This window comes from Talpa europaea, assembly GCF_964194135.1.
Source record: "Talpa europaea genome assembly, chromosome: 13".
Classification (NCBI taxonomy): Eukaryota; Metazoa; Chordata; class Mammalia; order Eulipotyphla; family Talpidae; genus Talpa; species Talpa europaea.
This window is the reverse complement of record NC_140080.1, coordinates 33,688,558-33,716,221: the sequence shown is the minus strand read 5'-3', so window position 1 is coordinate 33,716,221 and position 27,664 is coordinate 33,688,558. Positions and strand designations below refer to the sequence as shown.

At 48.9% G+C, this 27,664-nt stretch overlaps 1 protein-coding gene across 1 annotated transcript; it reads left to right on the top strand.

Annotated features, from left to right (window-relative positions):
• Window positions 1-1,243: 1,243 nt before the first annotated feature.
• On the top strand, window positions 1,244-11,135 carry HBEGF (heparin binding EGF like growth factor; the record flags this gene model as incomplete). Its single annotated transcript, XM_084252783.1, has 5 exons — window positions 1,244-1,289; window positions 1,488-1,661; window positions 4,601-4,778; window positions 10,164-10,319; window positions 11,063-11,135. 5 exons carry the CDS (start codon window positions 1,244-1,246, stop codon window positions 11,133-11,135), a joined length of 627 nt encoding a protein of 208 aa, XP_084108909.1.
• Between the last annotated feature and the right edge of the window lie 16,529 nt (window positions 11,136-27,664).

The window sequence follows — 27,664 nt, the reverse complement described above, 5'->3', positions numbered from 1 at the left end:
GAACTAGATGCCTAGGAATAAAATCATGTTGGGCTCTCTATATTCCACACGTAAGTGAGAACATCAGTATTTGTCCTTTTCCTTCTGACTTATTTCATTTAGCATTATTTCCTCCAGTTCCATCCACCTTGTTGCAAATGGCAAGAGCACATCTCTTTTTCATATCTGAGTAGTATTCCATTGTATGTATGTACCGCATGTTCTCAATTCACTCATCTGTCCTTTGGCACTTAGGTTGTTTACAGGACTTGGCTATTGTAACTACTGCTGCAGTGAACATAGGAGTGCATCCATTCCTTTGAATTAGCGTTTTTGCATTCTTCGGGTAGATTTCTAGGAGTGGAATGGCTGGATCATATGGTAGATCTATTTTTGATCCTTTGAGAAACCTCCATGCTGTTTTCTAGAGGGGCTGGACCAGTCTACATTCCCACCAACAGTATATAAGGGTTCCTTTTTCTCCCCATCTAATCTTCAAATGACAGATGAATTAATGATTATTTATTACTTATGCTGATAGGCAAACAAGCAGGCTCCCAAAACTCAGACGGTGACGTGGGAGGAGACCCCTGGCTTGTTGCAGGGATGGCCTGAGGGACCAGGCCTGGAAGAGGAGAGGCAAAGAGGTGTGTCCAAGGGCAGAGCTCAGCTCAGCAGTCCCTAGGCTGCAGCGCCACAAGCTTTCAGGGAAAGGTAGCACCGCCCTCGCCACCTGCCTGTTAGCAGCCCTACCCACAATCAGGCGGCGCCCGCCCGGGCCCGGTCCCAAAAAATGTGAGCCCCGCCCCCTACTCGCGCCGCGTTCCCCTGCCGCGCCCGCGGGATCCGGGGTTGCGCTGGCGGCGCAGAGAGCGGGGCCGGCTTCCCAGGGCGGGAGGGGGAGGGGTGGCGAAGGGGGGGAAGGGGCGGCGCGGGCGGGCGGAGCCTCGGCGCCTCGCGGAGCCTTATTCCCGGCCGCGCGCGGCGGAGCGCTCAGTCGATCCCGGGAGCTGCGAGCTGCACGCGGCTGACCGGCCTGACCAGCGCGCAGGGCTGGGGCTGGCGGAGGAGCGGAGCGAGCAGACAGACGCCCCGCGGCCGCGAGCTCCGCGCAGGTCCCGGCCAGGCTTGCACCCAGAGGCCGCCCGCGAACGGTGCCCGGCGGAATCTTTTGCGCTCCGTCGGCCCCAGCTCCGGTGCCAGCGCCCCGTGGCCTCCGCCTCCAAAGTGCTTGCTGCCTTCTCGCCTCCTCGAGTCCGGGACCATGAAGCTGCTGCCGTCGGTGGTGCTGAAGCTCTTTCTGGCTGCAGGTAACAGGGCAGCCCACGCCTCCGGAGGTCGGGGGGATGGGGACACTGTGCTGAGGGGACTGGGGGAAGGTTGCGGCAGCGCCCCCGGCGCGGGCCACTTGGTGGGGCCAGTGATCTCCGGCGAGCGGGCGCCGGCCTCTGTGCGTGGCGGCCGGGGTCTGGGCGAGAGGTCTGATGCAGCCTCGCCCTTCACCGCAGTGTTCTCGGCGCTGGTGACCGGGGAGAGCCTGGAGCGGCTTCGGAGAGGCTTGGCGGTTGGAACCAGCAACCTGGACTCACCCACTGAATCAACGGACCAGCTGCTGCCCTTGGGAGGCAGCCGGAGCCGGGATGTCCAGGACTTGAAAGAGGCAGACCTGGACCTTTTCAGAGGTGCGTGCGGGGCTGTTTATCCTTGACCCCTGGGGGCAGTTGAAGAATAAGTCCATCCGAGAATCGGGGGTCATGCAGTGTGGGCACACCTGTGGTTTGCAGGTATTCCTGGAGAACTTGAAGGGAAATCTACTCTGCCGGTCAAGGGTCCCGCTCTCCTGGGGTATGGGTCCCATTGTCCTTCTTGCTCTTGCATTTCACATGGACCTTCAGACACTTTGGGGTGAATTGAGACAGGGAAGATGTCTGGGATCCTCTAAGGTGAGCTGGTTGATAGGAACAAGGAATGGTTCAGATGCTATTCCTTACAGCTTCTATGTGAAAAATGGGAGCAAGTCCTAACTCCCTATTATGTATAATAGGGAGTATAAAATAACAGATGTGGAAATGCTAGGAACATAGTAGGTGTGCCATCTTAGTCTCCACCAATCCACCTGTCTCCAGGTTGGAGAAACAGATGGGGTGAGGAGCTCTTGTTCTCATTAGGTGAAGCAAACACCTCGGGGGAGGCTATGAATGGTGAGTACTGGGTGCTTAGGAGCGAATTAAAATGCTGGGTGTCTGCAAACCCTAGCCCAAAGATGGGATTTCCTGATCACTTTAAATCTGAGAGATTCCAAGAGCTACAGATGTAGCTGTCACTGAGTCCAGGCACAGGGCAGAGTCCAGAAGGGAGGCATTGCCTGCTTCCCTGCCCCCAGATACCCGTAGCGATTCTTGAGGGTGGAGCAGGGACTGAGTTCTGGAGCCCTGGAATGACTCTGGAAAGCTACCTACCTGTTCTAACCCCGCCTGCTCTTCAGGCAGCCTTCCTCCTCACCCAGAGCTTCCCTTTGATGCGGCATCTGCTCTGTTTAAAGCAAGGGTCTGCTGAAGAGCTGAGCCCAGGCTCCACCCTTCATCCTCTCCCAGTGACCCTCTGAAGTCACCCTGGCCAGAACAACCTGGATTCCCCTGGCCTTGTCCTCCTAGGCTGGGCAGAGTTGGGCTGTGACTCACTCTCCACCCACACGGCTGCTCTTCATACCTCTGCAGACCTGACTCACTATTCCCTCTCCCCAGCAGGAGCCTGGCTGACACCCTGTCACTCTTTCTCCCCTGATTGACTGGGCCCTTCTGCCTCAGTTTCACCACAGTTCTGATCACCAGGTCCCTCTGAGCTTCTGTCTCTCCTCTTGAGCTCTGGGGGAGGCTGGGTCTGCACCACAGAAAGCTGGGGACTATGGGATAATTGGCACCTGCCTCTCTTTGCTTTGCTGAATGAATAGTTTCTTAGGTCTCAGAATCCATGTAAAATAAATAACTGCTACCAGTTAGTAAGTGCCTACTGTGTTCTAGGCACTTGGCATGCTATACTGGCTCATGTAATCATTGTAGCACCCCTCTGAGATAGGATCTCTTGCTATCCACTTTTGCTGGGAAACCCAAGGTTCAGAGAGATTAAGCAGCCTACCCAAGATCACATGGCTGAAATTGGAGCACAAATCTGCTGACTTCAGAGCCTATTCATTGTCTCATTCCTGGCTCAATATCTCAGGTGTTCTAGACTTGTCAGGGGAGGGGAGAGGGCTGTCTACAGGAGCTTTGAAGGTTGGGAAGGAGCCATTGATAGAGAATCTAGAGGCCTTAGTTCTAATTCTAGTCCTTCGTGACTTCACGACTGCCTTTTGGTACTTCAGGATTTTCATCTGAAAATGGAAAGCCGTGGTAATCTTTGACGTCACTTCCAGCTAAAAGCTCCTAGGTTTCCAGTCTACTGTAATGGTGCTCACCCTTTTGCCAGCCAAATGGCTGCAGCCATGGGCAGTGGGCACCTTTTTTCTTCTGGGAGAAGTGGTAGGGGAGCTGATATCAGACCCTAGAGCTGATGAGCATAGTCCATGGTCACTCACAGCTGGATGTCGGTGTAAGGTTGTTTTCCCCCTTAGAGGTATGGAAAGGCAGAGTCATGGTTGTCCCACTTTCTTCTGGATAGCTTCTTTCTTTCCATCTTTCTACCTCAGGGACACACTGAACTCCCCATCCTAAAGAATTCCAAACAGGACATTTGGAGATAAATGTGAGCGGGCCTTTGAGAGAAGTGGCAAGCTGTAAAGGGCTCACAGGGGCCCTCTACAGCGCAGGGTAATGGTTTACTTGAAGCAAAACAAAAAACAAAGTCTTAACCAAGGGTGACTTGCTTGCTGTCCTGTCCCTGAACTTGGTATAATGGGTGCCCCAGAGGGAGTTACCTGGATATGGGCACTGCTTTCTTTTTTTTAGGTGTAATTGATTTAAACATTAGTTAGAATTGATGTGTGACATAATGATGGATACTTGTACATATTGTGAAATGTTCATCACAATAAGTCTCTAATATTAATATGTTACCATATATAGTAACAAATCTTTGTTCTTGCAATGAGAACATACAGGATTTATTCTCTTAGCAACTTTCAAATATGCAAAGCACTGTTCTTATTTTAGGATCCTCCCTATGAACCCCCATCCCCCCAAAAAAAACCCTCCGAATACCTTCTCCAGAAGCAATTTTTATCTCTGACAGTGTCTTCCTGCAAGTGGGTCACTGAGTGAAGCGTCAGGAAATGAGAGTGATTGAAGGCCAAAATAGAACCACGTGGGTGTGAGAGAGAAAAGGAATGGTGATGGACAGCGGGTGGGGATGAGGTTGCTAGAACTGCCCAGTCAGCTGCAGGTACTTGACAGAGGTTAGCATTCTTGGAATTAGACTCTTACACTGAGTTTGTGAAATGCCTCTCTTGGGACTCCCCAGCCTCCGCTTCCTCCTGAGGGAACGTTCCCGCTCTCTGGGGGTGCTGCCCAGTCTTCCTTAGACCTTGGAAGGCACTGAGCCATGAGTTCATTCTCCTTCCAGACTCTGTGTTGTTTTGATTCTTTTCCCCAGGAGTCAGACTTAACAGGGTGCCTTTCTCCTGCAGTTGCTTTCTCCTCCAAGCCACAAGCTCTGGCCACACCAAGCAAAGAGGAGCGTGGGAAAAGAAGAAAGAAGGGCAAAGGGCTAGGGAAGAAGAGAGACCCATGCCTTCGGAAATACAAGGACTTCTGCATCCACGGAGAATGCAAATATGTGAAGGAGCTCCGCGCTCCATCCTGTGTGTAAGTGTCCCTTGCCCGGGCTCTCATCAGCATGCTTGGTCAGCACGTGACTGTTCCTCGTTGTCGCTGTTCCTTGAGCTCATAATTCTACCCAGTTTCTTCTCCACCTCTGCACGGAAGTTGGGAGGAGGGAAAATATTTTTAGTTAGCGGAAGGGGCTCCCTCCTCATAGGATGCAATTTCCTGTGGCGTGGGTTTGTGACGCTCTTTCATCCTTGGGGACATTTCCTTCTCACCCAGAAATGAGCATGTGGCTGGGAGAGCAGACAGCTGATGACATCATGCCTCATGCCTTGCTCTGCATGGGAGAAGGCAGTAGGGAACATGGCAGAGTGGGCTTCCTGGGTGCAGTGGAGTTCCTGGGACCTCCCTTCCTGAGCCCTTAAGCAGGTGTGAGGTGCATCTCGATTCCTCTGGGCAGGTGTGTGTGCATTCAGGCTTGTGTGCACACAAGTGAGCAAATGTGGGTTGATTCTAAGGCATGACAGTCCCCTACAGAGAGTAGTCATTGTAGAAACAGGGTGAAGCCCCTCCTCCCTTCTTCCCCACTCCCGCAAAGCCTAGCAGATGGGGGGACATGGAGGGTACTGGCCTTTGGCCATGGGGTGGGAGAACACTTCCTTTGTGCAAGATTAATGGGAAATGGAACTCAACCCAGCCAGCATCAGCCCCCATCACGCAGCACCACCCTTTCCCTGGGCAGGGGTGTGGGTGGAGGAGCTGTGGGTTCCCCAGCTGCTCTGCTAGGCCAAGCCCAGCAAACGGCGGCCTTGGCAACCTCTCAGGGATGACGGCACTGCCATGCTCTCTGGCAGGCATAATGTCGCCAGTGTGCCTGAGGCCAGTGCGCGTCAGGCTGCAAACATCCATTCTCTTCCGCTGGGCACAGGGTCCCTGTGGGGTGGCAGGCTCTGTGACTGGGGAGACTCTGGATAGGGCAGGAGACTGTTGGGTGCGCAGACGCCTAGCAGCCTGGAATCTCTTCTCCTGGTTGGTGTAGATACCTGGGCTTTTTAAAGCCCTCTCGTCGCGCCTGAGTTCACATGGCATAGCTGCCCCATGTTTGGCAGTTGACAGGCAGCCCTGTCACTTCCCCCCACCCCTCTCTGTGTCTCCTCTCCTATAACATCCTTGGCAGGAGCTTGGCATTGGAGGAGGTTGCTTAAGAGTGGCAGGGAGAGTCCTCATATCATCCTTCTGAATGTCTTGGGACAGGGCAGGAAATGTTTGTCTTAAATTTGTAAAATGGCATGATTAGCACAGGGCAGAAGCAGTGACTCTGAGTGGAGTCAGGGTGGATTGAGGCCAGGAATCTGTCCGGGCCAAACTGGTCCAGGGCGTTGGTGGATGAACTGCCAGTGCTCAGCTGGGAACCCTTGAAAGGCTGCTCCCCACAGTGCTGGGCGGGATGGACTCACTAAGTCCAGAGAACTTAGGTACACCTTAGGGTGTGCAGGCTGGCCCCAGGGTGTGGTGATGCCGCTTCTCTGCTTTGCCCCAGAGCCTCAGAGTTTACATTTAATGTGAGTTGTGCCCAGCAGGTGTGTGTTGAGCACCTACTCACTTGGTGCCAGATGCTATTCTTGAGGAGATGTGGCCCCTTACTGGGCTTTTCAAATGCCTTCTGCTGGGTAACCAGGGCAGGCAGGCTTTGCTCCCTTAGCTTAAAGATGAGGAAACTAGAGCCAGGGAATAGGAAGTGATTCGCCTGAGATCAACAGCTAAATAAGTGGATGGAAGCAGGGCAGGGACTCAGGTGCCTGACTTCCAGGCCCAGATGCTTTTCATGTCCCAGGGTGTTGGCATCTTTCTTCCCTGTCCCTGTCCTTACAGAGTTTGAACTGGAGTTTATAGAGAACAGCTGTTATCCTAGAGGTCTCTTAAGACTTTTGCTAGCCTAAGAGCATGGCAATCTAATTTGGAAGCTTTGTGCCTGCTTCCTAGCAGACTCACAGCGGGATTCTAGTCTGGTTGGGCTGCCTTTTGCCTCGGTACTCCAGACAGAAGGCCACAAGAAGTCACAGGGCTCCCACTTTGGGAGAATGAGACATCTGGGCATGATATCTGGGGCCCTTTGTGGCTCCTCCTTGCCTCCAGACCCAGGAACCGCCAGCCAGGGTGTGTCCCAGCACCGTGGCAGGCTAGCTGACTTCCTAAACCAGCTTTCCGCAGCCACCATCCACAGGAAAACCCTTTTGTCTCACCAGCCAAAAGTTGCTTTAAAGACCAGTTTCCTAGGGCTCCTGACTGGCTGCTGACCCAAAAATTGGCTGCAGAGTTTCCTGTGGCTGGAGAAACCCTGGGGGCAGATGAACTGAGAGCCCATGGAGACAGGTTTGGAGGCTCTGGCTGGCCTCCCTGTCCAGATGCCGAGAGGAATGAGGAGAACCCCTCTCGTTGGCTCTGTCTGCCTCTGGTGACCCTGTCCCCGTTCCCCAGGGTATGGGCAGTACTTTCTGAAGTTTGATTATATAATAACTCACATGTATGTGGGACTTCGCCTTTTACTAAGTGCTTTTACATATATTCTGTCATTTGATCTTTAGAGTATTCTAGTGAGGCAGGTATTTAATATTCTGTGTTTCACTTGAGGAAACTGGAGCTTGGGAAGATAAAAGTAATTTTCTCAAGATCACCTGGCTAGAAATAGCAGAGGGCCTCTCTGGTGGCGCAGGGGTTAAGTCTCAGTACTATCAAGCTGTTGGCAGCCACTGAAGCATGAATTCCATCCCCCACCAGGGAGCTGACCCACATGGCCTGGCAGACCTCTCCTGTCTCACCTACTGCTCCCCTCAGCAGTGTATTTCAGTAGATCTGCCTGTTCTGCTCCCCACTCTGTCTCTGGTGAATCCTCTTACTCCTGCACCTCTGGCTTACGCACCAGTTCTTGTATGCATAAATAAATAAAAATAAATATTAAAAAAAAAGAAAAAAGAAAGAAAGAAAAAGCAGCAGACAAGTCTGGAATGTATGTGTTCTGTCAAATGGTGGGCTCCACCTGCTGGGCTCCAGGCGGAGAAACCCGTTTAGAAGACTTCTCTGGATCCTAGAGGATTCTTGCTTCTCTTGTAAGACAAGTTGTAAAATGGGTCACAGACATGATAGGAGAAACGTGTCCCAGTTTGATGGCTCTGGGCAAGACACACGATATTGCCCCCACCCAGTAGATGCTTGGAATGTACTTGTCCCCCTCCTTGCGGTGGCAGCCGGAGTCAGTTGCAGGGGGGGAGGGGCTAATATTAGGATGTTTACATTATTATCCTTTTGACTCAGGGTGGCTGTGCAAGGATTATATAACTGAATTGCAGGACTCTGAGGCCAAGTTTTATTTCTATCATCTGAGTAACTACCTGTGGGGTTTGAATGATGGACTGGAAATGAAAAACAGACTCAAATTCAGCTTCCCTCCGCCAGGAGAGCAGTATCTGAAGTCACCCAGACTGCGGGCTTCAATCCTGGCTGCATCGCTCAGGGCTTTGCAACCTGGAGCAGGTTCTCCAACAGAAGCTAAGCCTCAGTCCCATCATCTTAAAAGTGAAGCTAGTAACTCTTGCTTTTTAAAATGTTTAGAAGTGAAATAAAATGATCCTTGTAAAGCAGTCAGCAGAGGGGACTTTGGCTCTTTGTGGTCTTTAGTGTTTGCTATTTATTATTCTTTATTACTATTACTGCTGCTACTACTACTGATGTAGGTAGAGAGCAAGGTCAGGGCCCATCAGCCCATCAGATATGCGTTTCCCAGGGGGACATGGACGTTCAGAGTGGAATCATGAATTTGCAGTCTATCAAGACTTGTTCCTAGTCTTCGCCTTCCTGCTGCCTAGTCATGCAACTTTTGGCAAATCACTTAATCTCTCTGACCATTAATCTTAGCCTTTCCATTTGCCAAACGGGGCAGTGTCTGCCCTACTGGAGTGTTAGGAGTTGCAATTGAGCTACTCCATAAAGATAGTGTCCAGTGTGCTAGGTGTAACTTGTTATATAAACTATATCCTGTTGGATACAGTGACCTTTTCAGGAACATTTGAGAACTTCTTCCACATCCTGTAGGACAGGGGTGGTTTGTGTCCACCCGGGCCTGTGGGGCAGATGTGTGGAGAGGCTCGGAGAGGAAACATGTGCCCCACTGTGTGTATAGTGGGCCCGCATTTATCTTGCAGTGAGTTGGTTCCCAAAGGTGCCCAGGAGGAGTTGGGGCAGGTGGAGGTGCTGGGCAGGAGACAGGGGCAGCCTGGCTGCTGCCAGTTCTAGACAGGTCCACTTCCTCTCGGTCAGAAGAAGGGATTCCTTGTTCTGAGGCACCAGATGTACCTCCTTCCTAGAGGGCCACCAGGTTCCCAGTCTTCCTGCAGCATCACATGGCCTAGAGTCCCCAGGCTGCTGCGCCACTGCACCCCCTGATTAGGTGGGCAGTTGCAGGTTCGAGTGGGCGGCTCACTGAACTCAGACAACCCGCATCCATGTCTCTACTTTGTGTGGGGAAAACAGCTCTGCCTTGCTGTAACTTGGGGCTCCTGCCTACATCAAAGGGTCTCTGGGGCCTCAGATAAAGGAAGGGACGTGCATGTGCTCGTTCAATTGTAAGTGCTTCCGAGTTTTCCTAAGGGTGTCCGGGAAATGCTTTGTGTTGCCATCTGATTTATTTCTTGAGTTAGAAGAGCCAAAAGGTTGTTTCTGACATTCTTCCTTGCTCTGGCAGGATAGCAGAGTGAGAAGATGTTATCTTGGTTTGTCCTGAGATGAAGGAGGCCTGGTAGCCCAGCGCTCAGACCTAGGGGCTGTGTTGCAGCTCTCAAGTTGGGCTCTGCACCCCAGGGGGAACTGGGAGTTAAATGAAGGGAACTTGAGAAAAATGACTCCTGGCAAAGGAACAGGCCTATTAATAGGCCGGCAGCAGGCGAGAGGGCCTGGATGCTGGAAGCACTGGTGGGGACGGCTGGGTTTATTTCTGGTCACCGTGTTGAGGGGCCTCCCTAGAGGGAGTGATACTAAATCTCCTCATTCAGCCCACTAGCTCTTGCGCCTAGTCCTCTAACTGGCTTCAATGGAAGGTTTGGACACACATGGAATACATCATCTACACATGGAATATATCTAGCCAAGACCTTGAAGTCCTCCCTCGCTTTTTCCCTGCCTGGAGCAGGAATCTCAGGCCAGAGAACCACAGGGATTGGAGAGGTGAGGGCATGGAGTGAGGAAGGAGGACCACAGAGCCCTCAGAGGGGCTTTAAGTCTCCTCCCAAAGGATAGAGGAAGGCTGGGATCATGTCAGGTACTGATGGACTGAGGGCGTGGGTACTGGGGTTCAGCTCATGTACGTGGGCCATTGTCAGGGGAGAGGCCAAACCACAGACCTCATCTCCTCTTGGTTTTTTCTTGAAACAGCTGCCACCCAGGTTACCACGGAGAGAGGTGTCATGGACTGAGCCTACCTGTGGAAAATCGCTTGTATACCTATGACCACACGACCATCCTGGCTGTGGTGGCTGTGGTGTTGTCATCCGTCTGTCTGCTCGTCATCGTGGGGCTTCTCATATTTAGGTGAGTATTGGGGGCCTCTGCAGACTGCTGCTACCAATCATTCCCATTTCTCTTCCTTCTCCTGGGTGTTCTGCCTAGAGGTCACACGAGCACTCCAACCCTCCCAATTCCTGGGTTAGGGGTCTGACTTTCCTGGGTATAGGTTCTTTGGGAGCCTGGCTACTCTGGCATGATGTGAGTCTAGTGCATAGGGCCCAGGACAAACTGCCCAGTCATGGCCGGTGGTGCTTCCCTCAACAGTCCCTGCAGCCCACCCTGGAGCTACCTCTTTACAGTTCTTCCTCCCGCCTCTGTTCCTTGACATCATTAGTGTGTGGTTTGGTATTAAGGTACTAGTACCATATCCTTCCATTCCTGAGGCATCTTGACTTCAGGCCATGTTTCCAATCCAGGTTGTATTCTAGAAGGGGGAGGCCTGCCAAGCCCTCTATGCCCTTTTTCATCTGTAGAAAGGCCAATCCTTTCCAAGGATTATGATCTTTTAGTGATTGTAATCTCTCTCCTCCTACTTCACAAGATGTGAGGGTTATATAAATGAGGCGAAAGGTCTTAACAAATTGTAGAGACAGGCCTCCCTCGAGGCAGCTGGGTTCCGATAAGAGTTCTATTGGGCTGCCATGCCCTCTGGACTTTTCTAAGGAGCAGAGGGAATCACCATGACAGCATCCTCTGGAAGGACCTGCTCTGTGGCCTGCAGCTTGTCATAGTAGGCAGGGCTTACTCACAAAACTCATTTTCCTCAGGTACCACAGGAGAGGAGGTTATGATGTGGAGAATGAAGAGAAAGTGAAGTTGGGCATGACTACTTCCCACTGAGAGAGACCTGTGCTCAAGGTAATGGTCCATCCTTTGCCCTGCGGTGCCTTCACCTCCTCTCCTGAGTCTGCGCCATTGTGCTGAGTTCTCTTGACTGGGGTTGGCAGGGAGGCTACTGTGGAGTCAGGGTCCTATGGCAGAATTATTTTCAGATAAGTTGATGGTGCTTCATCTCCACTTAGGAAAGTTAATAGAGACCCAAGAAAGTTTCTGAGAAGACAGCTCCTCCTGTCCTCAGCCCTGCTCCTTCCCAAACTCTTCCCAGATGATCGTTCCACTTCTTCAGACTGGGCCTGGAGCCTCTTACAGCTGGATTTCAGTGCCTTCCTTTTGTGTTGTAGGAATCGTCTGGGGAACGCTACCTCTGAGAAGACACAAGCTAATTGCAGACTCTGCAGAGGGGAAGGACTTCACAGCTAGCCACGAAGACTCCCTTCGTCCCCAGTTGCTATCTAGATCGGGTCTCTCTCATAATAGCTTCGCCAAAATACCAGAGCCTTCAAGTGCCAAACAGAGTATGTTCAACCGGATCTGGGTCAGAAGAAGGCAAAAATGAGAGACCTTCATGCCCTTCCGATTCCCCTCCACCAAGCCCCACTTACCCCATAAGTTTGTTTAAACTCTTATCCTCTGGATTCAGATGCCAGTTAAATTCCATATGCTCCAGGATCTTTGAAACAGAAAAAAAAGAAGGAGAGAAAGAAGGAAAGACCTGTGGACTGGGAAGAAGTAACAAAGGCTGAGAAGCCATGTACTCAAGTAGCCACCAAGGGGTCTGCTATTTGGACCCCACCCCCCGGCTCTGGATTTGATGAGCTAACTGTGAAATACCACAAGCCTGAGAACTCTGAATTTTGGGACTTTTACCAAGATGGAAAAATAACAACTATTTTTTGTTTGTTTGTTTGTTTGTTTGTAAAATGCCTCTTAAATTATATATTTATTTTATTCTATGTATGTTAATTTATTTAGTTTTTAACAATCTAACAATAATAATTCAAGTGCCTAGACTGTTACTTTGGCGTTTTCCTGGCCCTCCCCCCGCCCCCACATCCTCCACCGTCTGGCTCAGCATTGCACTTCTCTGCCACAAATCTGAGATGGGCTCTGTGACCCGTCTGTAGTCACCTATTGTCTGTCCACATTTCTGAAGATCTTCCATGATCAGAGTGCCACTGGGGGACTTCTGTACGGTCAGGATGTAGGAGTTAACTTTGTGAGATCCACTCTATGAGTTGGACTGCAGTCTTGCCTAGGCGATTTTGTCTACCTTTTGTGTTCTGAAAGCCCAAGGTGCTGATGTCAAAGTGTAATAGATACCGGTGTTTCCCTGTGTCCTCTCCCTGCCCATTCTCAGAAGAGGTTGCCATGCCTGCAGCTTTCCTTGGTCCTCACTCCCCGCCCCCCACGGCCCTAGGCCCACAGAGTGGGAACTCATTTTCCCTTGTGTCAAGACATTTCTCTTACTCCTGCCATTCTTCTGGTGCTCCTCCATGCAGGGGTCAGTGCAGCAGAGCATAGTCTAGAGAAGGTGTTAGCAAAGAAAAAGGCTGAGGATGAACAGGAGACAGTGGAGGTGACTGCTCTTCGTAACTGATAACTTACCAATCGCTATAGAAAAGGTTGCAGGTGAGGAAGGCTTTTGTGTAAACCCACCTTGCTGAAACTGCAAAGGTATGCTGTCATGGTCCCTTCTGGAAGTTTCTGGTGCCATTTCTGAACTGTTACAACCTGTATTTCCAAAACTGGTTGGTATTTATACTTTGCAACCCAAATAAAGATAACCCTTACTCCCTAGCCTTCTGTATGTTTGCTTTAATTGGGAACTGGTTTAACACAGGTTTTTTCCTAAGCCCTGCTTTGGTATTACTTAGGCCCTATGCCAGCCTATTTATGTACACTATCTCAGTATCCCCAGCAACCCTATGGTGGAGACACTATTATTGCCCCAGATTTCCAAAGGAGGAAACTTAGATTCAGAGAGATTATGTAACTTGCCTGAGGGTACACAGTTTGTAAATGACAAAGCTGGATTGGCTAGCATGACTCCAGTGATTGTTTTAATACTTACATCACAATAACCCTGAGACAAGAGAGAATAGATCTTTCACACAGAAAGTTTGACTGCCTATAAATTTTGCCAGGATGCCAGCAAAGGCATCCACCATTCAACCTATAGAACCTGGACTCAGGGCTGGATGCTGTGCAGGCATCACTCCTGGTGGAAACAAGGCATCTTGGACTCCCCTCTCATGCTCTGCAGCCAGTCCATTTGCAAATTTGTTTATTTTTTAATGATTTATTTATGCATACAAGAGCTGGGGTGTAGGCCAGAGGTGTTGGGGGGGGGAGTGGGAGGTAAGAGGATTCACCAGAAACAGAGAGGGGAGCACAAGGAGTTAAGTCTCAGCATTATGAAGCTATCCACAGCCACTGCAGCACCAGTTTGATCCCCAGCCAGGGAGCTACCCACATAGCACAGTAGACCTCTCCTGACTCGCCCGCTGCTCCCCTCAGCAGTGTATTTCAGTCTGCGTGTTCTGTTCCCAGCTGTCTCTGGTGAGTCCTCTCACCGCCACCCCCACACCTTAGGCCTGCACCCCAGGTCTTGTATGCATAAATAAATAAATCTTTAATAAAACATAATCCAGATCTTGTCTGCCTTGCAGGCCTTCCCTGACCACCTTGCATGCCTCTGTACCCGACTCTAGTTAGTGTCCTTGTAATGCTTTATTTTTCTCCATAGCCTTTATCACCATGAATATCTCTAGAATATTAACTCCACAGGGGTAGGGGTATTTGCATCGCTCCAATTCAATGAGTTGTAGGCACCAATATTTGTTTTGTTTTGTTTTGTTTTAAGATTTATTTATTTATGCATACAAGAACTGGGGTACAGGCCAGAGATGTGGGGGGGTGAGAGGGTTTACCAGAGACAGAGTGGGGAGCAGAACAGAGAGACTGACTGAAATACACTGCTGAGGGGAGCAGCAGCAGAATTAGCTCCCTGGCAAACCAGGGTTTGAACTCGTGCTGCAGAGGCTGCGGTTAGCTTCACCGTGTTGTGCTTAACCCCTTGCACCACCAGGGAGGCCCACCAATATTTGTTACATGGATGAATGAATATAAGAAACAACTCAAGTCCAGTCCAAGATGAGCAAGTAAGCAAGTATGGAATCCAGTGCTGTCCCAGAGGTAAGGTTGAGTTTAGAGAAGAGTCTCTGTTGAGATAACAGGAAAAAGTGGAATTTGGGCAGGTCATGTGGCCATGGTATCCTGGGTGGGTTGGATTCTGACAATCCACTGGACAAATGCCATTGAACTACCCCCTCCTCATCCTCTTAGTGAGTTAGTGACACTCCAAAATTTCTCAGGAGCCCACATAGAATTCTTTTTATTTTTAAAGATTTATTTGTTTATGCATACAAGAGCTTGGGTGCAGGCCAGAGGTGTGGGGGGTGGTGAGAGGGTTCACCAGAGACAGAGTAGGGGGCAGAACAGGTGGATCCACTGAAATACACTGCCGAGGGGAGCAGGAGTCTAGACATGAGAGGTCTGCTGCACTATATGGGTCACCTCCCTGGCCAGGGATCAAACTCATGCTGCAGTGGCTGCAGATAGCTTCATAGTGCTGACACTCAACCCCTTGCACCACCAGGGAGGCCCATGAATTCTCGTGTGTACTTTGAATATTCTTTTAAAACTTTGAGCAGCAGTAACAGTCAAAGATGAACATAGGCACACCCTATAAACCAGGAAATTCTACTCTTTTTTGTTTTTTTTTTTTTAGATTTATTTATTTATGCATACAAGAACTGCAGGACAGGCCAGAGGTGTGGGGGGTGAGAGGATTCACCAGAGACAGAATGGGGAACAGAACAGACAGACTGACTGAAATACACTGCTGAAGGGAGCAGCGGACAAGACAGGAGAGGTTGGCTGTTCCATGTGGGTAGCTCCCTGGCTGGCCAGGGATTGAACTCATGCTGCAGAGGCTGCAGACAGCTTCATAGGTTGTGTCTTAACCCTTTGCACCACCAGGGAGGCCCAGGAAATTCTACTCTTAAGCACCAAAGAAATGAGTATAGCGTTTATGTTCATGGAAATACATGCATAAGAATGATCTTAGCATTATTTACAATTACTACAAGCTGCAAATACCCCTCAATATTTGATGATAAAGTGAGTAAGTAAAATGTGGTATATCCTCACACTGAAATACTGAAAGGCAATATGGCTCAGTCTCATAACACAACTAAGTGAAAGAAACCAGTCACTAAAGGGAATACTGTGTGTAATTCCATTTATTTATCACAAATACATAAGAAAGTATAATGCGAAAAAAAATTCCATTTATTTAAATGTTTAAAACAAACACAACTGTGAAATAAATCAACATTCTTCTTTTTTTCTTTCTTTTTTTTTTTCAAAGATTTATTTATTTATTTATACAAGCACTGGGTACAGTCAGAAGCGCGGGAGGGTGAGAGAATTCACCAGAGCCAGAGCGGGGAGCAGAGCAGGCAGAAGGACCGAAATACACTGCTGAGGGGAGCAGCGGGCGGCAGGAGAGGTCTGCGTGCCATGTGGGACCCTCCTCCAGTGGCCGGGGAGCAGCCAGGAATCGAACCGGAGCTGCAGAGGCTGCGGATAGCTTCTCAACCCAGCGCTCAACCGCTGCGCCACCGGGGAGGCTCAATCAACAGATTCTTGCAGGGACTGGTAATGACTGGATGGGGACTTGCAGTGTTCTGGTAACATCATGTTCCACCATCCGGGTGCTGGCTACCCAGGTACATTCACTTTGAGACAACTCATCAAGTATGATTTGTACGATTTTCTATATGTATGAAGCTTCAATAAAAAGATTTTTTTTTAACCTGGGTAGGTGACTCTTGCAATCTGCCTTGTCTGTGGTTCTGTAAGGTACGAAAGTATTATTGCTTTGGTAATCAGAGAAAACAGTGCAGATGTCAGAAATGCATCTGCGGAGCAGGGAGCTACTTTGAACTCTCCGTGGGGCTCCCTTTCCTGCTTCCAAGCTTCAAGCCTCCAACCCTCACCAGGGCTGGGCTTTTCCGAGCACACTTTGTTTCTCCGGCTAATGTTTCCTGTGGGTTCTTGGCTTCCTGCCTTTTAGTTACTCTCTTCTCCTGGCCCTGCTGTTGCTGAAAGCTCTCCTCAGGCATCACTGGAGCCCCCAAGGAGCTGACATCTACTTGGCTGACAGGGAGCCCTTGAACTTGCAGTTACTACTCAAAATTAGTCAACAGAACAACTCTGGCCTTTCTGAGGACAGAGTCTCTACCTCTTCTCGGTGGGCATCCCTTTCAGGAATCTTTGAGATGCTTTCTTTTGTAAGTTCATAATAATTATTATTATGGTTAATAAATAATTAATATGCATGGAGTGCTTGCTATGTGCAGGGTATTAGACTCCCCACAGGCATCATCTCAATTATGTCTCTACAAAACATAGCAGGTAGATGCTCTTATTCATCCCAGGAGAGTTATAGATGAGGACATCGAGGCTCAGAGGTGTTAAATGATTTGCCTGAGATGTGTGATAAAGGCTCTTGCGATCTTGGGAAGGCTGACTCCTGATACTCAAACCACTAAGCTACATTCCTATGTAAGTTCTTGGGCCAGACTTGGTTTAGCTTCTTCCCATATCCAGAAATAATATAGTGAAGACATCACATCATATGAGGGCCTCCCTGGTGGCGCAAGGGTTAAGAACAGGACTGTGAAACTATCCGCAGCCTCTGCAGCAGGACTTCTATGCCCTGTCTGCCAGGGAGATACCCACATGGTGCAGCAGACCTCTCCTGTCTTGCCCACTGCCTTCCTCAGCAGTGTATTTCAGTCAGCCTGCCTATTCTGCTCCCTACTTTGTCTCTGGTAAATCCTCTCACCCACCATACCTCTGGCCTGTACCACAGTTCTTATGTGCATAAATAAATAAATCTTAAAAAAAAAATCACATCATATGAAAGGTGTCTTAGAGAACAGTTTCTTAAAATCCAAGAGTTTCTTCTGCCCTGAGTGATAGATTCACAAGAGACCAAGAGGCCATATCAGGGGGCAAGGGAAGGACGAGGGGTGCAGGCTGACACAGACTAGGGCCTGAGTTCAGGCTCCACTGCTCTCAGGCACAATACTTGACCTCTCTGTACCTGTTTCCCTATCTATAAAATAAAGATACTAAAAATATCTACAGCAAAGTGATTTGTGTGAGAGTTCAAAGTAACTCAGTTACAAAAATGATATGTGTGAGTGAAGTTCATAGCGCAGGGCTGGTCACATGCTAGATGCTCAGAAAATGTTGGTTATCTTCAGTGCCTGCCCAAGGAGCTCATTAGTGGCACCTCCAGGATTGAAACCTAGGCCTCTGATTCCCAGGATACAGTTCTTTCCTTAGAAATAAACAATGCTTTTCAATCACTGTTTTACGTTTTAATGCCAACTGTGGTTTCAAAGGAGCCTAAGGGATTTTAATAAATATATGTGGATATAAGAAGCCACAGAATAGTAACTCTGTCCAAATAAATCATTTCAACGAGGCTGGCCTGAAATTCCTTACTTAGTCAACAATGCCTGAAATTCAAGCTTCCTGTTTGAGAATGCTAATACCCCTGGGAAGAGCTTTGCTTTAAGAGACTGGCATGCTTTGTTGTATAATTCATTTTAGCTCATTCATTCAGCAAACACCTCCCTATCACTTTCCAAATGAGGTCCATACTCTGAAGGATAGGGCATTTTGACAGAATGAGAAAGGGGGGAGAAAAGAAGGGAAAGTAAATTTGGAGCAGGGGCATTCATTTGTTCATTCAAAAAAACTGAGTTCTGTTCTTGTCACTAGAGAACAGCAAGTAGACAAGACTGACACATGGACCTACATTACATGAGTAAATAAAGAAATAGATTAATTTCAGAAATAAGTAACAGGGCCTCCCTGGTGGTGCAGGGATTAAGACACAGCACTATGAAGCTATCCACAGCCACTGCAGCATGAGTTCAATCCCTGGCCAGGGAGCTATCCACATGGCACAGCAGACCTCTCCTGTCTTGCCTGCTGCTCCTTTTGGTAGTGTATTTCAGTGTATCCACCTGTTCTGCTCCCCACTCTGTCTCTGGTGAATCCTCTCTCTCTTTCTCTCTCTCTCTCTCTCTCTCTCTCTCTCTCTCTCTCTCTCTCTCTCTCTCACACACACACACACACACACACACACACACACACACACACACACCATCTCTGGCTTGCACCCCAGCTCTTGCATGCATAAATAAATCTTAAAAAAAAAAGGAGGAAGTAACACACACATGTGATATGCTGAAGAGTCAGTGGGGACAGAATTAACCTTTACAGGTGGTTTCTAAGGAGTTAACAAAGTCCTGAGATCAAAATGAATTTACTATGTGTAAGGGACAGAAAGGGACCCTGAACCACAATCTAGTTGTTGGAGGTTGAAGAGGGAGGCAGGGATCAGATCGCATGGCACCTTTTAAGCCAAGGTGAACAATTTGGAAGGCAATGGAATCTTTCGAGTAGTGGCATGAGATTATTTGACTTATGTTTTAGAAACCTGACTTTGTTATGTAGAGAAAGTCTCTGAGAAGCAAGAAGAGTTGGGAGCTGTATGTAGTCATCTAGGTAAGACGTGATGGCAGCCAGGATTTGGGTGGTAGCAGAGAAGTTGCTGGGAAGTGGTCAATGCAGGATCTGTTTGGAGGAGTCACCTGTGAGACTGCTGATAGACTGCATGTGAGTATTATGGGAACATGAGAAATCAAGGATGATTTCTTGGACTTTAGCCCGAGAAACCAGATAAAAAAATGGTTTTGCTCATCAAGATGGGAAGAAATGGAAGGAAGAGCAAGTTCACAGGGGCGTGGAAATCAAGAATTCTTTTGTGGGGCCTCCCTGGTGGTGCAAGGGTTTAAGCACCACACTATGAAGCAATCTGCAGCCTCTGCAGCATGAGTTCGATCCCCAGCCAGCCAGGAAGCTACCCACATGGAGCAGCAGACCTCTCCTGTCTCGCCTGCTGCTCCCCTCAGCAGTATATTTCAGTCGATCTGCCTGTTCTGTTCCCCACTCTGTCTCTGGTGAATCCTCTCACCCCCAGCATCTCTGACTTGTAACCCAGCTCTTGTATGCATAAATAAATAAATCTTTAAAAATAAGAATTCCTTTGTGGATATAAGTCCATGTGGGGTAAAAGAGGGTACTGCAGAGAGGGCCACAGGAGGCAGGGGAGTGAGATACAAGAGAAAAAAATGAAGCAAAGGGGGCAAATAAGAAAAACCCAAAGATAAAAAAATAAGGACACCTGGCATTTACATGGCAGTTCACAGCTCATCCTCCCAGTGCCCCAGGGAAGTGGTTGGTGTTATTATTCCAAGTGTGGTGGATGAGGGTCCTTTGAAAATATCATTTAAGAGAAAGATATATATCGATCATTCAGATGACCAAAGTATATATTTCTCACATATATTTGGCCTTCATCCACAGTTCCAGGCTCACAGTCCCCAAAATCTTATAACTCCCTAAGTGTTGTGAGTGATAAAGTTGTGTCCTGTCACGTTAATGAGGGTAACATTTGGGAAAATGCCTATGGGGTGGGAGCTGGTGGCCTGGGAAACCAACATGAAAGTCCCACCTGCTGATTTTCCAGCCAAGTTGAGGAACTAGAGGTTGACTTCAAGTTGGGGAACTGGAGTGCTTCCACATGCCACTTTGCCAGACCCCAAGCTCCATGACAAAACTTCTTTTCTTGGGGGCCTCACCCTACATTTCTCTTCACCTAGCTGCTGAGTCTTATCCTTTATAGTGAATTAATGACGTGGTAAGTAAATGGGTTTCCTGAGTTCTGTGAGCCACTTTGGCAAATGAATGGAGCCTGCGGATCGGTGTTCTGGGGACCTCCAACCGCTAGCCTGTTGGCCGGAAGCACAGGTAACTGCTTGGACTTGCAGCTGGCAGAGGAGAAAGCAAGCCTTTAAGCTGAGAAATCTGATGCTCTCCCCAGATAGCCAGTGTCAGAACTGAGCTGAATTCAGGGTGCCGGTGTCTGAAGTCACTGTTGCTGTAGGGAAGTCTCCACATGGTACCCCTGTTGGAAATTGGTCTCAGGACACGCCATGCAGGTCCTGAGTCTCAGAGGGCTGAAGTACCTTGCACACGGCTGCCCCCAGCTGACATGATGTCCCTGAGCGCAGCTTTTGCCCAGGAGGCCCCAGCTGCTCACTGATCCCGAGCCCCTGTCTTGGTGAAGATTCTATGAAGAGAGAGAAGAGAAGAGGGGCCTGTGTCTTCCCCCTTGCTATGCTGAGGTGCCCAGATCAGGCCGAGTCCCCAGGGAGGAGAGCACCAGGCAGCATTGCACCACGGAGGACTAACTCGGAAAAAGAAAAAGAGAAGAACCTCATCTAAAAGCAGGAGGAGGGCCTCCCCGGTGGCGCAGCGGTTGAGCCCTGGGTTGCGAAGCAGCTCGCGGCCTCTGCTGCGCTGGTTTGATCCCCGGCTGCTCCCGGGCCACTGGAGGAGGGTCCCACATGGCGCGCAGACCTCTCCTGCCGCCTGCTGCTCCCCTCAGCAGTGTACCTCGGTCCTTCTGCCTGCTCTGCTCCCCGCTCTGGCTCTGGTGAATTCTCTCACCCTCCAGCGCTTCTGACTGTACCCAGTGCATGTATAGACAAACAAACAAATAAATAAATAATACATGCCTCTTTAAAAATAAATAAATATAAAAAAATTAAAAAAAAAAAATAAAAGCAGGAGGAGGAACTTAGAATTGCCCCTTCCCATGATTGTTTTCCTGATGTAGGCCACCCCCAAATTAACATTGGAGGTTGTTGTGGTCTGGATTTTCTTTTTGAACTTTTGAAACTGCACATTTTTTTCTTGATTGCCCCCTGATTGAGAGAGAAGAGAACAGGGACCTCTTAGCTCACTGCCTCCCACACAGCATGAAGCCAGCTGCCCTCTTGCTGTTCAGAGGACATCCCTCCCTCCTTCCTGCCTCTCTTCTTCCCTCCCAGCCGTTGGCCATTACTAACCAACAGTGCATTGAAGGAAAAGGCTTCCTTTCAGGCTGGAGTGCTATAGTCCTGTGTAGGAGTCTTCCCCAAAGATGATGTGGGTGTAGGAACCAGACAGACGGGAGGAATTAAGTCACCCTTTTCCCCAACCCTTATTTTCATGCCTAACCTGGAAGTCACTGGGTTAGTTTCACTATACCCAGGGACTAGTTTTATTGCTACTGTCCCCCAGCTTTTGACAATGAGCTGGCTTCCATGGGAGCGTGAAAGAAGGAAGAAGCTACCAGCTCATTCTTCCTGCATGCCACTAGTGTCTGGGTAAAAGCTGGCTATGTAAATCATGCCCTCAGCCAAGGCTTTCCAGAAAGACCTGACTTCTTCTTATTTCTTTGGTGGGCCTAAGGGGGCTAGAAGGCCCTGGGCAGCGCCACGCTTGGTAAGGAGGGCCCGTGCAGGTCTTCTTGGGGAAAGTGTTCCTTCTTGGTCCCCTTGGAACACAGTGAGTACATTTCTAGACCCTGACACTCCAGGCTGACCTGAGTTTAACCTTGCAGGTATAAACATTCTTTTCTACGTGTCTGTTTAGGCACCTACTGGAGAAAGTCTGCCACCCACCCCTTGTCCCGGCAGGTTAGTCATTCTTTCTCTGTGCTTCCACAGCACTGGGCCTGGGACGACACCTGGAAAACTGTCCTCTTTCCGCAGCAGCTTTGGCATTCCTCTCCCATCACTCTCATCTCGCTGCGTATTGTCATGGTTTGTTCACCTGCTTCTCCCACCGGGAACTCCTAGAGGTCATGGGGCAGCAACTTTTGCAGCTCTGTTTGCCCACTTCCAAGACAGCTCCTGCCACATCAGAGACTCTCACAAAATGTTTGATGCATGCGTGTGTGAACTAATGAACAATTGAAGAAATGAATGAATGTTTGAATAGATGAATGGGTGAAAAAAAGAGTGAGGTTAAGTCCCAGCACTGGAGCAGACAAACCCGGGTTCAGATCCTGACCATGCCACTTGCTGGTTGTATGATAATTTCAGACAAGTTATTTAGTCTCTCAGAGCCTGTTTTCTTTTTAAGGTTTTTGGAGGATTACCAGGCAGGTAAAGCACAGTATCTGGAGTGGAGTCAGTCCCCAATATATGATAGTTGTTAACAAGCTCCAACTTGGAGCCCTCTGTTATCTTTTGCCCTTCTGGGTCTTGTTGGTACCTCCCTTTCCAGATTCTTGGCATGGCTAGGTCCTTGAGAGAGTAAAGAATAGCCCAGTGAATACAAGTTGGGGTACAGGTTGTGTGAATGGGTGTAGCACTGGGCTTTGCTGAGAAGGGGAAACTGTGACTGGGGTTTGCCTAGAGCCAGGCAAACAGGTCAGCTGCCACCCCACTGTCTCAGGCCTTCTCCACTGGCGGGTGTCCCAGGAAAACAGGAACAGAGCTGCATTTAAGGTACCCAGATGACAGCCACATCAAATATGTGACCTTTTCCTAGGAAGCCTAGTTTCCATGGTGAATGGGGCCTCAAGCTCTTTCTCAAGCCATGCTCTGTGGCTCAAGGCCCGCTCTGGAATGTGATGGCAGTGGCCCCAGCAGCTGGGTGGGGACATCTGCCCAGGGGCTGCCCCTTGATATCTCCTGGGGGGGTTAGGGTGAGGGATGGCTGAGCTAGCCCCCTGAAGTCTGGATCAGACACCCACCTGGGAAGATTGGCACTCAGGCCCTGAGGCTTCCTCTACCCCACCCCTGCACACACACTTAGTGGCTCAAGGCTAACCGCTGCCAGGCTAGGCAGAGAGAAGGGGACACTTTCTGCCCCCACATTAGGCTGAGGGCCTGACCTCCTCTACCTCATCTTGGCAGCCCAGGCAGGAGAGAGAGCCTGCCTCCTGGCTTGGCCTGTGTTAGGGCCAGCCTCTGCAGCTGCCAGAACAGGAGCTGAATGCCTAGTGCAGCCGCCAAAGCTTGCAAACTCCTTTCTTCTTCCTCAAAACTATGCAAACGGAGGCTGCTAAGGAATGCGGCAGCTAACCTCCCCACCACCCGCCTCCCTCCTTTCAGGGCCTGTGCTCCCCCAACCCCCCAGGCTGCAGTCACTTCAGAAAAATGCAGGGGAGGAAAGAAATCCCCCAATGTGTCATGACATTACATTTCCGCCTGGTGCTCAGAATAAGAAAGGGTGGGGGGGTTGTGGAGGTAGTGTGGTCACAGGCAGAGCCCTGTGCCTGCCTCACCTCTCTACCTCCCCGGGGCAGATCACCTGCTCCCCAGAAGCTGTTTCCTCATATTAATAAGTCTGGGCAAATCACCCTGACTCAGAGTGTGGAGGAACTCTGAGAATTAACTGTTTGCAATTGTAAAAGAGCATTGATACTCCTAAGAGGCTGCCGAGAGGTGCCACACTGCAACTCGAAGTTGGCAGCTACTGAGCAAGCTTGCTACACACAGATTCATCTCAGACACGTAGTGATTCCTCCTTTGTTCTTGAGACTAAGAACACAAGAGTGAACAGGCCCCAGGTCCTGCCCTCCAGGAATTTGTGCTCTAACAGGAACACTGGACAATTAAACAAGTCACAACCACCAAGTGTCAAGAGAGTTATGGTGGGGGCCTCCCTGGTGGCCTAGGGGTTAAGTCTCAGTGCTATTACCACGACAGCCTAGTTTAATGCCCAGCCAGAGGCCTCCCTGATGGCGCAAGACGAAATCTATGAAGCTGTCCGCAGCCTCTGCAGCACGAGTTCGATCCTGGGCCAGGGAGCAACCCAAATGGCTCAGCAGACCTCTCCTGCCTTGCCCCCTGCTCCCCTTAGCGGTGCAGTTCAGTCGATCTGCCTGCTCTCTTCCCCTCTGTCTCTGGTGAATCCTCTTACCCCCTGCAACTCTGACCTGTACCCCAGTTCTTCTACCCAAAAATAAATAAATAAAATCTTTATTAAAAAAAGTTATGTGGGCAAAAGGAGGTGCCCAGTGATTTCCTGCTCTAGGGGTCAGGGAGGCCACTTCCCTGAGGAAGTGAAATTCAAGTTGAGCCCTAAACAGTGAGCAGCTGAGGTCCAAGGGATCAGAGAGGTTAAGGGTATTCTAGGCAGAAGGAACAGTCAGCAGACAGCGAGGATGATGTGAATGAGGAACTGAAATGGGTTTGGTGTGACAGGAATGTCAGCAGCTGGGGTGGGGTGGGCAGCAGAGGTGAAGAGGCTACAGAGGGAGGTAGACAAGGCCTTTCAGACTGTGCCAAGCAGTTCAGATTGGACCCTCAGGGCAATGAGAGCCAGACGGGGGTCTTAAAGTGAGAGAAGGTAGGGGGAAGCATGATCAGATTTGGGAGGGTGTGTGGGATAGATGACTCAGGCTGTAATCTGCACAGACTAGGGGGTAACTATAATAGTAGGGAGACAGGATACACTGTCCAGGTAGCCGTATCTGATGGCATCACCTCATTAAATATTTATCTAGTATCTGCGTGTACTGGGTCCACTGTCCAGTTCTGGAAATGCAGAAATGAATAGCAGAGTCCCATGCTAATTTATTTGTTTATTGTCTGTCTCTGGCCCTAGAATGCATGTATTGTGAATAGAATTTGTGACTTATCTTGCCTTCCACTGTATCCCCAGCCTCCGGACAATGCCTAGCAGGTCAGAGAAACTCTGGAAATAATTGTGAAATAGAGGGTTGAATGGAGCCCCTTTAGGAATTCTGTCCTGAGTGCTATGAAAGGGAAAGAACAAGGTTCTCTGGGAGTGGCCAGTGGCACAGGGAGTCACCTAATGCAGGAGATCAAATCTAGAGGTTTTATTGAGGAAGAGATTTTTTTTTTTAAAGATTTATTTATTTATGCATACAAGAGCTGCGGTACAGGCCAGAGAGGCAGTGGGTGAGAGGATTCAGCAAAGACAGAGTGGGGAGCAGGACAGGCAGATTTACTGAAATATACTGCTGAGGGGAGCAGCAGGGAGACAGGAGAGGTCTGCTGTGCCTTGTGGGTCACCTCCCTGGCTGGGGATCATACTCGTGCTGCAGTAGCTGTATATAACTTCATAGTGCTGCGTTTTAACACCTTGCGCCACCAGGGAGGCCCAAGGAAGAGATTTTTAAGCTTAGAGTTATAGGATAGAATAAGTGACTGACAGATGGAGGAACATGCGCAAAGACCTGGCATCCAAAGGGTGCAAGGAGGAACAAAGCAAGCTATGTATGGCTGAGGCTGGAGCAGAGGGAGGAAGCATGCAACCTGATACTGAAGGGGCAGGCAGAGGACCAGATCCATAAGGCCTGAGGGATCTTCTAAGTCTGTGTGTTTTGTCCTGAGGGTGCATTACTCAGCAGCATCTTGGACATGAAGCCATTATATTTCGAGTCATTGTCCAAAGTGGATTTTTTTATTTTATTTTATTAGGGAACCTCCCCTCACTGATCTTACTTCTCATGCAGAGACTGCTTTTTTTCAGTAAAGCAGATACCCACTGAAATTCTTTGTCTTGCTGAAGGCAGTGGGGAAATGAACAACCATGGTGAAGTGCTTGGTACTTTTACATAAGACCTCATTTAATTATTACAACCTCTCTGGGAGTTTGGCGTTATTATTTCCATTTTACATATGAGGGAACTGAGCCCTAAAAGAGAACCAGCAGTGAGTCTCAAGTGAAGTACATTGCTCTAAACAATAGATTTTGAAGAAAAGCTAGTCTTTGTGGGAAAAATCACAACTGATTTTTGTGAGCTGGCAGAGTTCGAGAACAAAATTGCAAATGATCCAAGTGTCTGGTGAGTCAGATTAGACAAGCAGTCAGTCAGAATGTGTTCATTGACTGCTGGGATACGTGGCACCGCATTCCGTAAGAGTAAACGTAATCTCTGCCCCCAGGAGTTCACAGTATACGGGGGGAGACAGGCAGACTGGAGAGTTATGATTTCAACCCAGTGAGAGAAGCAGAGAGTAAGGAAGCCCAGGAATTTTGGGCAAATTTGGTGTGTGCTCTGCACTGAGGAGGAGCAGGAAAGATGCAGGCAGGTTAGATATTCACCCAATCGCTCTGTTCTTTTAACATCTTCATTCATCTCACCAACGCATGTGAATTATGGGAATGCACCAAGTATATGGACAAGGCAATGAACAAACAGATATGGTGTCCACCTCCATCTAGTCAAGGAGATAGCCACTTAATAAATAATTACACACACCCACAAAAATACATAGGATACCTATAGAATATAAGCAAGTAATAACAACATTTGCCTGAGGGGAAAAGAACTGGGAATCAGGGAGTCAGCGGCTGGAAGTTAATTTTCTTTTCCTGGCATATGACTTTTACCGTTTTCATTCAGCATGTGATCATTGTATGAATGATTTTTTTCAAGGTGAAAATAATCCCATGAAATAATATACTATTAAGAATCGTGACAAAAAAACATGAAGAAAAAGTGTCAGTTGCTCTGAGAGAGGATAACAGGGAGAACTACTTTCAAATGAGGACTCAGGAAAAGACCTCTTCGTGAAAAGGTCTTTGAAGTCACAATACTCACAAGGTTAATTGGAGCTTACCAGGCAGAACACTGGAAGAAAATTCTAGAGAACTGGACAGTGGGAAGCCTGTATGAAAAATACAGGTGGCGTAGAAGTTAGGTCTCAGCGCTCTCAAGATATCGCCAGCCACTGTAGCATGAGTTGGATGCCCGCCCCCCACCTCCACCCCCTCCAGGGAGCTAACCCACATGGCACAGCAAACCTCTCCTGTCTTGCCCGCTGCTCCCCTCAGCAGTGTATTTCAGTTTATCTGCCTGTTCTGCTCCCCACTGTCTCTGGTGAATCCTCTCTCACCCCACCCCGCACACCTCTGGCCTGTACCTCAGTTCTTGTATGCATAAATAAATAAAAATAAATATTGAAAATAAAAATAATAAATTAAAAACAAGGAAAAAGAATGCTTAGTGTGTTCTGGGCATAGAGGAGAAATTGTATAACAGAACCACTAAGATGAAGGAAAAGATATCTTCATAATTCCAATTCTCCAATGAAATGAATCCAGCACTTTGCCAGGAGAACTGGGAAGGGGTCTATTTTGGTCATTGTTAGTGCAGTGCCTAGCATTTTGGAGAAGCATATATTTGTTTCATGCATAAATGAAAAAAGTCAATGTATGAGTAGCTTTTTATTCAGACACTAGAGAAAAATACAAAGTGGCAGATTTGTTCTAACTCTACAGCCCTGGAGATTAGGGATTCAGAGATTTTGACAGTCTCCAGAAGTGGTGAGGGGGCGGGGGCCGAGAGGATGAGTGAAGCTCTTTGCTTGGGCAAAGAGCTGATTTGCCCAGGGAGGCTGTGCTCACAATGCCATAGAACACAACCTTGGCCTATTGAATTTCACTATTTTCTCTATGGTTTGCTCCTTGGGTTTCAGTTCTCTCCCCTTTCCAGGAATTCCTATTTCTTTTTTGTCATAAACACCTGAATTATTTACAATTAGAGTGGCATTAAGGTGCCAAGTCCT